The sequence below is a fragment of the Bombus bifarius genome, unplaced genomic scaffold, assembly GCF_011952205.1.
Source record: "Bombus bifarius isolate JDL3187 unplaced genomic scaffold, Bbif_JDL3187 scf7180000007966, whole genome shotgun sequence".
NCBI lineage: Eukaryota > Metazoa > Arthropoda > Insecta > Hymenoptera > Apidae > Bombus > Bombus bifarius.
Genome location: NW_022884352.1, coordinates 330382 through 346773, shown reverse-complemented (window position 1 = coordinate 346773; position 16392 = coordinate 330382). Strand labels below are relative to the sequence as shown.

General features: G+C 48.7%; 2 protein-coding genes across 6 annotated transcripts in view; one reads left to right on the top strand and one right to left on the bottom strand.

Moving 5' to 3' along the window:
- LOC117204671 overlaps positions 1-16392 on the top strand; it is a 258060-nt gene that overhangs the window by 108821 nt on the left and 132847 nt on the right. The gene's annotated exons all lie outside the window — the stretch shown is intronic.
- Positions 13725-14585, bottom strand: LOC117204693. Its single transcript, XM_033442333.1, has 4 exons — positions 14452-14585; positions 14301-14351; positions 13975-14098; positions 13725-13898 (listed from the first exon to the last, which is right to left on the bottom strand). The coding sequence occupies exons 1-4, from the start codon at positions 14524-14526 to the stop codon at positions 13828-13830; spliced, it is 321 nt and encodes a 106-aa protein (XP_033298224.1). The 5' UTR covers positions 14527-14585; the 3' UTR covers positions 13725-13827.

Here is a 16392-nt window from a genome sequence, read left to right as displayed (position 1 = left end):
CGAGTTTTTCATCCCAATTTGCCCGGCTAAAAGCGATCGAACCCCGAATTAGAGCGCCATTTCCGATCGACACCGTTATTCGCACTCGATAGCTCTCGTTTCCTTCTTTTTCTTCCCTACCAGGGCATATGCTTATGAACGTCGGTGGATAGGCGAGGTAGTTTTTATCGGGACACCCGGTGTGTACATCGATTGCGCGACTACAGTTTCCTACGGTTATCGTCCGCGCTGGACCCATACGGTTTTCTACGCCGGCGGCGAAGGTGGCGTTAGCGTTCCATTTCGCCGGGAGAAAGGATATTTCAATTAAAAATCCATTTTTTTTGTTCTCTCCATACGCTAATGGGGCGCCGGTTTCATTAAAAGCTCGTCTTTTTGCCCGTTTCGAGTGCCGTGCGATTATTGTGTGCATTCTAGTCATTAAGTCGCGCGTTAAATCCGGCGTTTCGAAGGTTCGTGTTTTTAATTTTAATATTTGCACGGGCTTCTGAATTTTCACGGTTACGGAATTCATCTGGGAAAATTACGGGTTCGCGGTTATTTCCACGGAAAACAAACGGACAGCGAACGATAGGAAACAAGAGGCACTTGTCAGAGTCGAACTGATCCCAGATGACGTTTCTACAGGAATCCGATTAATCCAAAGCCCATGATAATTGCAACAGCCGCGCTGTCAGATATCCCGGTAAAGCGAAATCTGTTCGATGAGCCATTAAGAGGCGAGTCGAGCATCGATTCCACAGGAAGATACTGTTCTTCCTTCCAATTCCGACGTTTCCGTAATTGCCAGCTTCTGTCGGAGGATCTTAACCCATGGAGAGGAAGAGACTGCGGGAGGGCGAAGAGGTACGAGCCACGGATGAAAGATCGAGAGATGAGCCGCGTGCGAGAGGCAAAAAGAAGGAGGAAGGGAATCGGAGACGGACTAATCCCCTAAGATAATCCGGCGCGAAAACAAATTAAAGATGATAATACTCGGATAATGGGTTTTTGAGCATCGGCCTGTTTCTGACTTCTCATCGAACAGGCAATTTCGGTTTTCGTGGCTACGATTTGGCGGCTTCGCGCCACCCACGGAACAAGGCAGCACGGAAAAACGTAGGAAACGAACGCGGAGGGAAATACAGTGGGAAACGAAATCACCGAGGGACGATAAAGAGCGACGGCCACACCCTGCCGCCGGAGACAAATATTATTGGGACGAGATTAATCGTTCGAGACGAATCCACGCGGTGGAAGATTCTTCGTGCACGAGACATCGCATCGGCTCGTATTTGCTCTCCCCTATTCCTGCTAATACGAATTTCGAGGATATTGGTCGGAGGATAGAGGTTTCCAGTGTTCGAGGGTAGGTACGACGCGTCGAACACCTATCGTGCGTGTGCCCCCTTTGCAATTTCGTGCGATAGCCGCCGGTGTCTGAGAGCAGTAACTCCATCCCTTCTCGAGTTGGCGCGAATCGGAGACAATCGAAGCAGCATCGACCAGGGTATTACCCACGGTAATATATGCGAAACACGGCTTAAACTCGCTTATATACGCGGCAGAATAGGCGAGGAACGAGAATGCACGGGCCACAGGGTCGCTTTATTTCGACTCTTTGGCTCGCCGATTTTGCGAAACACGAAGCATTCTCAAAGGGTGCATCGAGAATGTGGTCAAGGGGTTGAGCGATCGAGTCGAGATTCCCTCGTAGCCTAGCGCCTATTCAGACAGCTCGAGGAACACGGTGAACGGCACCGCCGGTTCTTGCCAAAAATATTCCAACTATTCCAGCCCATTAATAGGCAAGGACACTGATACCGGACGCGTCCTTCGTCTTACACCCAGTAGAAGTTGGCGGACGATCACCGAGTCTCGTTCGACTGGGAAAATTCGTGTTTTAGAACTAGATCCGGAGCCTAGATCTTCGTGACTCGTCGCTGTTCGATCTTTCTGTAACGTTGGAAATGGCGATTAGATTTCTCGAATTCTTCGTAATTCGTCCCAATTAACGCTCTCGCTTGTTCGGAACAATGTAACAAACACGGTAGACTATGAATTACGCAAGTTACATGGGAATTACTCAGTTACATCCCGCGGCCGGTCTACGCGTGCCGACTGGTTAACGAGCAAAAATTCAAACAATACACGGAAACAGACAATAGCCGCGTTTCCATTCTCGACCGAGGAGGTAGCGTTACACCACGTCGAATAATTAACGATCAATGGCACAGACGAGCGGCAACATTTTCCACAATTAAGACGAGAAATACCGCGATGTTGGCGAGTACAATGAAGTGGCGACGAGACGGGCCGGGGCGCGAGAACAAAATTCCGCGGTGCGACTCAACGCATTGACGCGTCGACGTGTGACGCGTTAAAATGATCATCCCCCGAAGCGGCCTGTGCGCGCATCCACGCGTCACACGAAAAAATATTTTACCCGTTCCTGTCGAGATGTCCACGACGCAAGATGTACGAGAGTTGCGAAGCGCGGGCAGTAGTTGTCGACGGATAAAAAATACGAGAAAAAGGAAGGATACGGGCCGAGCCGGGTAACGTTTTGATATTCATTATCGGTGGCAGGTTGTCAGCGAACGAAACATAATTACGGCGGCGGTTGATCCGCGAGTCTGGTCGCCTCTCTGACGGCTTCCTCCGCGCGTATCCTGTCCAACCGGTATCTCCCTCTCTTTGCCAGCCAGCAAATTATATTCATATTTGGGGGATTACGTCGACGATCCCTCTGGATCAAGAGAACCTTAAAGGGCCGACGCTCGCCGTGCTAATTATTTCCCGGCAGTCTCCCGCTCAGATTCAATTTCGCCTCGGCGGACACGGCCCAAACGATGGAAATTACTCCGTTCCCTGCATCGTCTTCGAATCTCTCACTAATTACGCTACTTGCTCAGTCTTTGGACCAGCTTCGGTTCGTCTTTTGGCGATCGGACGTCAAACCGAAGATCTCAACGATTGGCCATACGAGATTTTCTTATTGCCACGCGACGCTTCGATCAAACGAATTTGGTTCTAAAATAACGAAGAGCACGTTGCAATCCGTCTACGTCAAGCTTTAGTTTTGAAGTTTTACCTGTAACTTTGGGAATCTCGCGAGCCACACCTAGAACAGGACGATAATCTGTCTTGTGGATCTATCGACATCCACCGTGGGAACGTTTCCCATGCCCTTCTTCGCGGATTCAGATACCGCAACTTGCAGGACTACAGCTTCGCTCTAATGCCAACTCGAAAGTAGGCTAAGCCGAATTCTCGAGAACTTCTGAAACAATGCGGCGGCAGAGGATTTAACGACGAACGCAAGGAATTGCTCTAGCTGGTGGAAAAGTTGCTGCTTTTCATCGGTATTTCGCGATCACTTGCTCGGTGAAATAAGTCGTTGAAACACCCCATCCACTTGAATTCTCTATTCTCTCGCGCCGTCTGCTTTCGAGATTTAGTGTACGCAGTTGTGGCGTTATACGATTCCGTGAGTGTGTAGGGTAGATCGAACGACTCTGGCAAGAAGGGGACCGTTTTGGAGATTTAAACGAGAGGTCTGTTCCTTTTGAAATGGAAGCATATATTCGTTTTACGATACCGTATAATGTAATCGTTACAGCTTCTCGTGATGGGACTTGAAAAACAGTGGGTACTCGACAGTCACGGTACTAGAACACAAAATGTCATCTATTTTATCCAGTATACGTTGCAGTATTCAGTAGAAACGTGACACCGGTGCGTCTAGGCCGCTGTTCAAATATAAACACGTTATCGACATGAATTTCGAGCGAGCAGAGAGTAGGTACAGGTGTTGCAGTTCGCAATATCGCATGGAAATGGACCGATCGCGAGGTTGCATCGTTTCAAGATGTCGCCCGATTCTCTCGTTTGCCGCGGATCATTTACTATTCGCGTGTCGCGGCACACAGTAGGAAACGTATCTAATAACCGCATTTATATTCGCGTCGCGTACGGATCGACCCCTCGAGAAGTTTGAGTTCGGCTCATCGGGAAACCGGCTCGTCGTTGCCTTCGTCCTGCGTCCTACGAGGATTATGAGTCGCGTGTATGAAAAACACTGGCGTCGTCGGTGTATCGGAACAATATGTAAAACGAGAGCGAGATAGCAACGGGAACAACATCGGGACATAGGGAAAATTTATCGCCAGAGTTTTCGCGAGATTTAGTTTCTCGGATGGCGTGTACGAAATACAATGGGAGTTCTTCGCTTCTGAAGGAATTTCCGGGTTACCATGAACACGCGATCGTTTCTTTTTACAGATCAACTTCGACGCTCCCTATGGCCGATCGTGACGAGTGTAGAAATTGCCGTAGCGGCTGAAATATTTTTCGGTCAGCGTCGAATCCCAATGCCAGACTTCTTACGGAGTCTTTTGCTTTAGAATTTCGAGGGGCTTGCAAAACAGAGACGCGTTGCATCGACGCGGAAAATTAATGGCACAATTTTCTTCTACGTTTCGGGGATAAACCGACGATTCCGTCGGTGCACAGATATTTATGGCTTTTATATTCTAGGTCGCTTTTTGTCTCGTCCGTTTGCGTCCTTTCACGCAAGAACAGGCACATACTTGGCATGTACTTTCAGCTTTTCCTTCTAAAGTTTTTGCCTCGTCCTGTCAAACGTCGTTCGTTCAGCCCTTCCACGGTTAACATGGGGGGGAGAAGGGCGAGTCACGAACGCTGGAATTTACATTTCGCAGGTTCGAACCTCTCGAACGCGTTGAACGCGAAATCGCGAGTCAACGAGACGAGACGTTGAGCACCGAAAACAATTTCGTGACGAGTCGAATTTACATTCGTCTTGCGAGTCGACGATATTCAACTGTACGAAAAGCCTAATTAGTCGTATCTTTGAGCGAGAACGAAATTCCCAACCATCTTCACCTCGTTTGCTTCTCCTGCAAGGTATAATAGATTCTAGCCGAATTGCGATATCCTTCGTGGAGGTTTATCCTGCAATCTCGCGTAACGTATAATTATCCTTTAAACAGACAACCTGCTCTCCAAGAGGGCAGAAGGAAAAGAGTAACAAGGGAGCGTAAAAATGGCAGGTTACACGCAGCTCGTTATCCCAATACCGAAGAAACTTCCTGCGGTCGCGAATGATCGTTTCACAGGCCTCGATAGCAGGGGCGTCTTTAAATTACGTACGCCGGAGATGAGGAGGTACGCGTGCCTACCCGATAGAAGAGTAGACGAAACGAGATGGTACAGAAAGAGCAAGAGAGAGGAAAGGGATCGACAACGGGCTCGTTTGAGCGTGCTAAACCGTCGAGGTTAAACCGCAGTCAGTCGTCACGGACGTGGCTCGTAGGATCGAGACAGGGGTGGATTCCGATAGACAATGGGGGTGGTATCGTGGAATCGCGTCCTGGCACGCATTGTGCGCATCCCCTAACGATGCCCGATTACTATCCCCCGTTGGTTTGTTTCGTGGGGTCGCGTTCGAACGGCATCCTCCTGCGATCTCTCGAGTTAAGCGACGATCCTTGTTCCGTTTCCACGATGGGCTCGTCTATGCGGCTCCGAGCAAATCGTTTCGAAAACGCGCACGTCCGAAACGATAAAACGAAATTTATTCTTTATGCGACCGTGTCGATAAAAGTCATCGAGGTTTCTTCTTCTCGGTGTACTCGTCTCTCTTTCTCTCGTTGTTCCCACGTCGAACAGCGTGTTACGTTTCTTAGACACGCGGGCGGGTTTCTGGTGGATACGAATCGTGGAGGGGTTCAGGAGGATCGACGTGACAGAATTTCGGAGATAAGTATCCACTAGTGATCGATGCTCCGGCTAAAAATCTTGATTCATAGCTCACGGGTGATGTCGTGGGATCTCTGGTCCTCTTCTGGCTCTTAGATTTCCTCCCGTTCTCTCGGTCCGTGGCTTCGTGGAAGCCTCGTGACGTCAGGTGCATGGGAATCGACAGGAACCACGAACATGAGTTTCGACAGGCGGATAGAAACGGACGTAGATTCACTCGCAAGAACGATCCGTAATCTCGATAGAGCGGGACGTCATCGATGTGCCATCCTACCTCTCACGAATCGGACACCGGATGGTCCGATTCGGTGGCCGGAGGCTCTTCGGGTTATATCTGGTGGCGAGAACGCGAGGAATGTCTCTTCTGTTGCGTGGTTTCGTACGTGCTCGATTTTCAACGAAGAAGACCGAGAAAAGCGGCAGAAAGAGAGAAAACAGAGCTGGGGCAGAGCTTTTTGCGCGAGGCTCTATCGACCCAGTCGAAAATTCCAATTTATACCGCGCGACGGAATAATTAGCAATGGCGGGAAATGGCGCGACGGTTTTTGCGCGGGTCTTTATCACGATCAAACGAATTATTCGACATTACTTCGGTGGTGCGGGTTTAATATAGACCGGTCGGGTCGAGCTGACACCACCGCCGGTCAGGATAAGCCAATATACGAGCAGGCTTACCGTTAATCCGGCGATTTTTAAATTATCTTCACGAAATTGCGTCCCGCCAGGATAGAGGACAACTTCTGAAACTGCCAGATAGCATTGCCAGTAGTGACGTCGCGCCGGTCCGCTTAGCGTTGCCAAGTTCTGGCCAGCTCGGATCACGTTTGATCCTTTTGGGTATACGCGACTCCCTCGAACAGCGTCGTGTCGCGTCGGCACGCGTCCCTTCACCGGCCAAGGACCGATGAATTTCCAGGCAAGTTCCATTTACTCTATTTGAAACGCGCAGCTTTTTAACCTTCCTCTTCCGCCCATGCAAACTGTTGCCTGTCTAGGCTTTCCTTTTGGAGCCACGACGAACAAAATGTAAACCGCCCCGGGTGGTCGGCGAGAGCCGGGCCCGACTGTGCTTTCTACCTTTTTCCCTGTCGGAACACCGGAGCGGCACCGGCGCAAATATTAAAATCTTCTTGGCCCTTCCGCGCGTTCCGGCTAATTGCGAACGAGCGGAATCCGCTACGACGGCGGATTATCTCGTCCATCTAATCGCGCGTTCCCGATTTTGCCCGTGACACGCGGAGAAATTCAACTTACGGTTGAATTCAGGGACGAAAGAACCACTCGAAGTGAAAAGGAGACGGAAGGGAAGAAAGAGGAAGCCCTGTGGAAGACTTCGCTGGATTTTCTACGAGCAACTTCGATGGAGAGAGGCGAGGCGGAAGATAGACGAACGAACGAAGACGAGGTCTCGTTTGCATGAAAGATTGATAGAGAAGGAATCCAGGGATACGACGAAGAAGAGAGGAATCGAGGAAGGGAATGGTTGCCGACTCGACCGCAAACACCTCACGTAGCATCGCGTAGATTAAAGCCTGTCCCGAGTCGGTTGACGCTTGTGTGGGAATGTGCGTGGCAAACGCGTGGCGAAAACACACGGGAAATCTTGCGAGTTCGCGGCAGAAAAGGAGACAAGGAAGCGTACGTACGCTAGAGCCAAGAGTGCGAGGTGATAAGGAAAAGGGAAAAGGCCTGAGCGAGGTTCGAAACGGCGAAGAAAAATCAACTACGGAATACTCGTCGGGATCAGACACGCATTCCGGAGAACTTAGTTTCCGTAAGCTGTCGTATTTTGGGGGGCGAGGATCAACGATACGCCGCGCAGGAGCCCGGCAAACTTTTCCAATTATCTTGTATTAAAAGGTGGCGCGATCGGCACCGAGGTTGTCGCCGACGACAATTTTTTACCTACAACCCCGAACACGAATGTCTCTCGATGCGTGAACGGCATATTCGAGGGCGTCTCTTCAGCGTGCCGAGGGGTGAGCCTCGCGAGAGACTACGAGATATTACGCGTTCGACCGTCTACATCTGCTTTTCCATATCGCTTGTCGCACCGCAAGGGGATGGAACTTCAATTTTGCGGAAGGCGTCAACGTGCCTGGCGAACAACCGCTTTAATCGGACGAATTCCCGCACTTTTACGATCGTGATTCATCGAAGGCGCCAGCCGCCACCCCCCTTCGGCTCCTTGAATTTGCAGCCTTAAGCCAGATGGTTTCACGATCCATTCGATGTAAAGACCTTGGTCATCTTCGACGCTTATGCCTCTTATTACCTATAAAAATATGTCTATATCGTAGTTAGTGGTATTTTCACGGGCAAAGGAACACGAAACGATACTTTGAGGAAAGTCTTAAAAACCTGCAGGAATATGGAGTCGGTTTTCTGGTTCAACCAGGAACGGACGATGGCGCGTCATCGAAGACCATAAACGCGCACGAGGGTCGCTCGGCCGTAATTTTCAGCCGTAAAAGAGAGATATAGGCCGATGGGTGACTTAGGCCAGCGTCGCGTTAGCCTAGTCGTTATTATTTTACTGGCTCTAAACGGCCGCCACTGAATACGCGGGAGCGAAACAGGAATCGTACACGATCCCGACTAGTCGATTCTGTTTCTAGGAAACGAGCGCCAACGTTAATGCACCGTTACGTGCTGTCCAAGTACAGGAGTTGCGAGCCTCATCGGGGTAATTCGAGGGTAAATTTGAAAATTTTACGCTCGACAAATGTTATACCAGTTATACCAGGCTCGCGTTTAAACCTCTTATTCAGACGGCTGCTATCTGTAATGCTTTCATCTTTCAAAGGTCATCGCGTTTTCATAAAAAGGCAGAAACATCGTTAGGTGCACTTTGGTTACGGGTTGAAAAGCACATGCACGACGTAGAATGTAATACGTTTAATTGAACAGCCATGAGCGTCCCGACGAAGAGGCTCGATGTTATCTGAACACGAAAGGTCGATGAAGTTCGGTCTCGGTGCACGAAAGAAGAATTAATTCCTGCCCGTAAAGTTTCCCATTATGTTAACAGCCCCTGTGGACGATAAACTTCCCGTGAATCGCAATTATATGGCGCCTACGTGCTTCAGCCGTAATATATGTATTTCTCTTCGTACGTCAGATTCGTCGGTCGTAAATGGAATTACCTTGGCGATAGAAAACTCGTACGATATCGGCCAAGAGAAACAGAGAGGAATGGTAAGGCTGCGCGAAGAAAAATTGCCGGAGCTGCGCGTGAGCGAAGGGAAAAAACGATTCGACTTAATCCTCGTACGCACTTACGTGGAAACGTGGCGTGAAAAGCATTCACCGTGGAGCCTGGATCAGTTTCCTTCGGATATAATGCCGGTGAAATGGTCGCTTTAGTATGATATATGTATCACTTACGCGGGGTGATAATGAAAAGATTTGCTGGCTCTTTATGACTTCCGTGGCTGTTAACCGGCATCCCGCGTTGCTTTCCCTCTAACCTCTCTCTCTCTCTCTCTCTCTCTCTCTCTCTTTCTCTCTCTGTCACCCGAGATTTTTTAGTTTCACCGTGGTGCACGTTCGAGCCGCGACGCTATCGCTTTCGTTGCACTCGCAGAACTTCCCTATTAATTTTTCATTAGCCACTCATCCGACGAAATTAACCGTCTCTGCCGTCTTTGACCGTGACACAGGTCCAAGCTGGAAAGCAGAATTTTCATTCGCATGAAAAGAAATTGATATTCCCTGGTGCACGACTCAAAGCTGATCGCGTTGTCTCTCGTCCGCGTATTAAGTCTTTCGCTAGCCTTTTCGTCTGTCCCGTGGCGTAACGTTCGTGATCCGGGCGAAATCTTTGGAAACATTGGTTTCAACGACAGATACCTCTCTCCCTTCTAAATGTAACGACACTTCCACTTGTCGGCAGACAAAGGGAAACTTAGCGAGTACAGTTTGCTCTCGGATTCTACCGTTCCTTGTCAAAAGCACTTACCACTCGTTAAACACTCGAACATCGCTGCGACACGACCCTGAAACTATCGTCCGCGAGGAAACATTCTCGAAAGAACAAACTCGTAAAATCGCTGTAAACGCTCGTCTACGTTTACATTTACACGAGCTGCGTGGACTCCGCATAGTTGTGCCCATTTCTCGTCGCGATGCAATTTCTCCGAGTTTCTCGAGCTGTTTGGTAAATCCGGGACGACAAATCTCGCGTGCTGAATTAGCAGGCGCGAAGGCGCTTTAGAAATCGCATACAGTGTGCAGCATGGCGTATCAGCTGGTAGTTAGATGGATGAACGACGCTGGGAAAACGCTGCGCACGGTCTCGCGCGCCATTATTTCCGCGTGCACGCTAAATCACACTTAAAGCTCGAGCCGCTCTTCTCGAATGTGCGCTCTCTACGCCACGACCTTCCACTCTATTTCCACCGGCAGCTTTTACTCTCGGAGACTGTGGCCCGGTAACGAGTCGACGGGCATCGAGCCGAGGAAAAATTGGATTCCTGAAATTTCGAGGCTGGAATTTTTTAATACGCGCCTCTCTCGTAAATGTTGCGTCTGCCGTTCGTGCTCTTCCTTCGAGAGACTTCAAAGAGGTTGCTCTCGGTCGGGAATTTCTCTTCGGCTAAACAGTCAAAGAGAAAGAGGGAGGACATTTCCGCGAGTACGCGGGTTTCGTGCGCGTTTTAATTGAGCAAGTACGAGCAGCCGGGTTTTCCAGCATCGGCACACGACGACTACTTTCCAAGCGACAGAGGATGTTAATAATATTCCCATCGAGTCGATCGTCCGTTTATAACCTCATAAACTATTCGCCGTTTAGAAAGCCGCGTCTCGCGGTGAATTTATCAGGCGAGAAAGCCTCCCCTGACAGCCGGCGCAGCGACGTCCGCAAACATCATTTAGCACTCTCACCCACGCGAATTCCCCGCGTGAATCCAACGAGTGTCGTTGCCTAAAATCGCGTCACGGGGAAGGAGCTTGAATAAACAACGCAACCGTGGAAAGAAGGGAAATCATTTATTAATTCGTCGCGAGAGTTCCGAGGAATTAGGCGGAATGGTTCGGTTGGACGGTGGTCGCGTCGGAAGCTGAAAATTCCAATGTTAAAAGCTTCAGTTCCCTAACTAATATCGTCGTCGGTCGCTTGGATGAAATCCTCGCGGCTCGCACACATTTTTCTTTGGTCAATTTAAACGCTGTCTACGAGTCGCGGTCGTGATAGCCTCGCGCGAGCTTTCTTTTCATTTTCCTCGTTTTCTGCCTTTTCAGCGTCGCCGTTTTTTCCCTCGTGAATTTTATTTATCACTCGCGATACCCGTGTAGCACGTCGAATAAATTCGCCGAGTCTCGAAGCGGATCGCGGACGAAAATAAAGCGTGCGGCGCGCGTGCCGCTCATGCGACACCTTCGTTTTACTAGTCTTGCAGCGGCGGATTCTCCGGAGGCCGAGTCGTGCGACGGGTTAGAGGTCCGGCCACGGTTGAACGACTCGATTCCCGGTCGCAGCGACGCCACGCGATGGGGCTGTTTGTCGCGCGCCAAGTCGACCGAGCGCTCGCGCTTTAATCAGCCCTGTCCTTTGGTTGGAAATGTTAACGTTGCTCTCGTCGCGGTTCCCTCGTTGTCGCACTTTTAAACTATTGCGGAGATTCAAATCCCTTTGCGCGTTTCTTTGGGAAATGCATGAAAAATTCGAACGAGTAGCTCGTTCCTAATAGACGAGCCGGCCGTAAATTTACCAGCGCCGCGAAAACGTTTGAACTACGACTAGAATCACACTGGCACGCTTCCAAACTCGGTGTTCGCGCAGCCACCGTAACCACAACTACTCTGGCATAACACGGCGCTAAATATCAGGGTAAACGAGCGGCTGAACAAGTCGAAGATTTAATTGCTGTAGCGAACGGTGCTGGTCGTGATAATTCATCTTTCGTAATGTCGCGCGATTCGAAGGCGCCGATCCGCGTCACCTGCACGTGGTTACACATCGAGGTGGAACCGGCCACGGTAAGGGCGCGTCGATGGGCCTCGAAACGATCGATCGGCTTCTACTGAATCATGCGGGTGTCTGGCACGAGCCACACGGAATATTTCACCGCGGTCGTTCGCTAGGACAAACGAAAGAGCGCCACTTAGGTGGGGAGTAATATACGTTGCCGAGGGCGGTAACTGTCCCCGTATATTACGTCCCGCGTGTCCACGGGGACATACATTCCAACCGGCTGTATCCACGGTAAACAATGTCGCGAGAGTCGTGCCTAAACGATTCCTCGTGTCTGCAGTTATTTTGGCAATTAATCGCCGGCTCCTGCCGCTGAAATATCGTGTTTCTTGCGTCGCGCTGCTGACTTTTTCATTCCTCTTTGCTCCTATCGTTCGTTCGTGCGTTCTTTCTTTCTCATTTCGCGCTTTCATCCTGCCGTTCGTCCACTCGAACAGCAACCGACGATCGAAGACGACGATGACGAAGGCTTTTAACGATCGTTCTGCCGTCCTCGGCCGGCACGTACCGCAAAGTTTCACTGTCGCGGTGCTTCGCTCGGTGATATCACAGGAGGTAGTCTCGACCTCCTTTTTCGTCGATATTCACCGGCCAGGAGATCGACATCTTACGCCCGACGCTTTGATACCGTCTGTTGTTCCTTTTACTTCTCGGTTGTGCAGGGTGTTCGATCGCAGTTCGAAATTTGTTAAACGGCCAGCAACGAGAAAGCGTCTATGTGCCGACGACACGACGAAGTTTATTACGGATTTCGCAAAGCTCCGCGTTCCAAGTTGCTGGAACTTTTATCGAGGAGCGAGCAATCGCCGACGAAAAAACAATGAACAACCGTCGTTTGCACGTGTATACCGAGAACGATCGACCTCTCGATCGCAGCGTTGGCAACGTTCTTCTTTCCTTTGGCCGCTTCATTTCTCGCGTATTAAAGTAGAATTAAACAGGGTCCGGCAACGAGGATGATGGAGGAGTGTGCATATGAAAAATCGCCGTCTGAGCGTAAGCGACGAAAGGATATTACGATTGTCACGTTTTTCCTGTTAGAATCGTAAATCTTCGCTGCTGGTTTCCGCCAACGTACCGCCGAGGGTGTACGGGTGTTCGCCTCGTTTCGTTTCGTTTACAAGCGAAATTTTCTAGAACCGATAAGCGCGTCGCCTCGGCTCTTGCTCTCACGTGCCACTTCGCGATCCGTGCACGTTTACGGAAGTTCCGATCGTAACGCGCTTTTATCAGCGCTCGATAGGATAATGTGGAGTGGTCGTGTAAGTTCCTCCACTCGCTTTGTCGTTCACGAGTTTCGCGGTAAACAATTTTATCACCTCACTGCGAAAACTCTTCGAATTTTACAGCTATTCCTACCCATGCTACCCTACTACATTGCCCATTTAGTTATAAATTCAATGTATCGAAACTTTCAACTTATTTCTCGTTGATTTCGCTTGGAGTGTCCACGCAAATTGCCTTCCCGAGTAAATTGCTTTCCTCCGATTCATATTTAAAATTCTAACTGATTCCTGGCGCGGAGGGCGATCAATCTTACTTCCGAGTCGCCTCCCCGGCCCTATCCGTCTTTCCAATAAAACGATACTCGCGATAAACCTTTCGAAGCCAATTAGGGGCTAATTGATTTTAACTGTAAATCTATGAGCCCTTTCCTCGGCCGGTTCTGCGGGATTGCGGTTAAGACGGGGACCGGAGATCTCTGCCAACCAGCCAGTTGTTCCCGATAAATTTACGATGACTGAACTCCCTCTTCTTACGCTGCACGCTCGTTTTCGCCTGTTTCCAAGCGTTAATGAGAGCCGATCGCGTCGTGCCATCTGTCTTTCCGTGATTCCTTTTGTCTCGCTGCCAGTCTTTCTACCCTCTTTCCGTTTCCGCATCCATTTTGCGGAAGAGCTTATTATTAAACGTTCCTCCGTTCGACTCTTTATCTTATTAAGAAGCTTTCGCGTAATAAGCGTTCGAAAGGAAGCAAATACTATTTACACTCGTGAGTGCCAGTTGCTTTATTATTGTGGATAGTGCATAGCGTATAAGAATTTACTACGTAAATATATTGGCAGATTTAAAGGTCCATCGTGGAGTTAGTTGACGCGAGCCGGTTGATTCGTGTTCGTCAGATTTTCCAAGGAACGACCTTTTCGATGGCCCTTGACTGTAGACAAAAATAATCGCGTTGAAAACTCACAGCTCTCCGTTGTTCAAACATTTCAATAAATTAAAATACTCACTGCAGCCTAAATACGGAACGCAGACCTGTCCCTTGGCACAATCGCTGTCCTTCTTGCAATTTTCATGCGTTTCCCGTTTGCGCCGGTCGTCCGAGATCTGCACCGCGACTACGTCCGACTCGTCCTGTCGTTTCAAACAAAAAATTTGATCGCGAGACAGTGACACGAGTTTGATCAAAGTATAGGTTGAAACGTATCTGAAATAATTCTACTCCATTGGCCAGCGTTTTTCCCTACTTTCTGTCTCGAGCAAGAAGATTCGGTTCTTTTAATACCTCCGAGTGATTTAGTACAAAAGGATCGAAGCGAAAGCTTCTTTTACTCACTGACTCTCCACTGCGATCTCCTAAGCGGATCACGTGAACCTCTGGCTCGTCCTGCGGGTGAAGGACCAAGGACGATTAGAACATGATCGCGATTTACCAGAAACGATTGAACTACGCGTTTGTTCGGTAGGACTAGCTCGTATCTTCGTACCTTGTCGTTCTTAACGATGCACCGAGTTGCCGAAACAACGTACACGAACAGTAGAATCAGAAACAGTCGGCTCATCTTTGCTTCTCGTCTTGTTCACGCGGTCTGGCAAACACTGTCCGATGCTAATACGAATTGCTCTTTAAATACAGAATCTATGCGTCATCTTCGTCGTAAACCTAGATCCATTATCGTTACAGACAGGTAGCAATTAACCGAACAGATTAACCGATCTTCGTCGAATTGTCATACGTTTGGATTATTATTGGAAAATAAACTGGAAAGTCCATAGATGGAGGAAAGATAGTCAACGTCATAAACCACTGTCAATCGCGATCGCTTCATTTTCGCACAACGGTCTTTATCTAAATTGGAAAAACAGAATGGCCCGTAAAACGGGTCACGAATTCCAACGAACGACAATTACGTTCTGCCGTTTACGAGCCATCGTTAGAAAATGCGTTGTACGGCATGAAACGAGGCGACTGATTCGCGTCGATCGTTCGCGATATCATCGCGATTCGGTCGTTTCATTAAGCCCGCTACGGGTGAATGAATTCCGTAAAACTCATATGTCCGGTGAAAAACGAACATCGAACGAGGAAGGGAGAGGCTTGTTCCGCCCTCGGAAGTCCACGTTCTTCCTGTTATCGCTCTCGTTTCGACGCTTTAATTACCAGGCCCATTAATAATACGATGATTACGTACGGCTAATAATATACCGTAGTTGATCAAAAGCATCCTCAAATATAACTTTAAAAATTCATCGTCACGTTGAAATCGTTCAATCGTTTTTAACGTTGCAGCAGTAAGTTTTATAAAACGCGAGTAATGAAATATCTTCTTCGTAAAAAATTGGATGTTTAGGAATTTAGAAGAACATCAAAGGCTTTTCCCAACCATTTTTATATCACTCAGTGACGGAGGGATATAAAAATTTGCCGACCCCGTCAGAAGCATCCGTTTTACGCGACTTTTTACGTCCTAAGAGATTAATTATGCATGCCTGATGTAGCTACGGTCGTTCGACGAGAATGTTCTAGCCTGTGTAATGGTTGCGCTGTTCGAAGACGTGGATACGTTGAGTCGATTCAGGACAAGTATCATAAAAGTCTCGGATAGATTTATCACTCGACGTAAATTTCTGTCGTATCGTTCCGCGACTCGGTTCTACTTTTGTGTCGATTTCCTAGAAAATGACAGCTCGTCGATCGACAGATAAGATGACTCGCGTTGAAAACTAATCGCGCTAATTAATGGCTATCGAGTGAAAGTACAGAAAATTCTGTTTCATGCGAAATTAATAGCATCGAGATGCAGGATTTATAGATCGGGAAATTTTATTACACCTGCCATGCAATGTTTTTCAGTAATACGGTTACTTTTACATTTTAATGTACGATTGCTCTGGACTATAAAATAATAATAATAGTAATTCAAGTTTAGCGTAATTCGTAAATTTACGTTGCGAAGGGTAGGACAAAATCTCTGATTCCTCCGAAGTTCGATATTTCAATTCGTGGAACGCGAAGTTCCATAAGGCGATAAGTCTATTCCGTACCTATCCGACAGTAACGTCACAGCGAGGGTGAAAGGCGGTCGCGTTTGCATAGTCACGACAGAGATGTCGAAGTTGCGGCCGAGTCGAAACCAGCGGTCCCTCGGCGGACACTCGACGTGACCGGCGGTCCTTTGTTCGCTTGATTACCGAACACCCTTGAAACTAGTCATTAGCTTGGCAAATAGAGAAGTCCGTGCCCGCAAACCCGCGAGTCGGAGATGGCAAGGTGTTCGCTTGCGAATAATTGGCCTGTGAATTAATTTGACCGCGCGTTTCCTAATGCTATTCCGTTTTATTTAACTCCTCGCCGGTAACGAACTTTTCGAATGCGACCATGCACATAGTTATTTATTTTATTTGCGTCAAGTTGGTTATCCTTAGAA

What these genes read in the sequence shown, in the direction of transcription:
- LOC117204693 (XM_033442333.1), bottom strand. Translation starts at nt 14,526, where the DNA reads ATGAGCCGACTGTTTCTGATTCTACTGTTCGTGTACGTTGTTTCGGCA. An exon ending in GCATCGTTAAGAACGACAAG is followed by an intron (nt 14,352 to 14,451) that starts GTACGAAGATAC and finishes CTTCACCCGCAG; the next exon opens with GACGAGCCAGAGGTTCACGT. An exon ending in CGTTCCGTATTTAGGCTGCA is followed by an intron (nt 13,899 to 13,974) that starts GTGAGTATTTTA and finishes TTTTGTCTACAG; the next exon opens with TCAAGGGCCATCGAAAAGGT.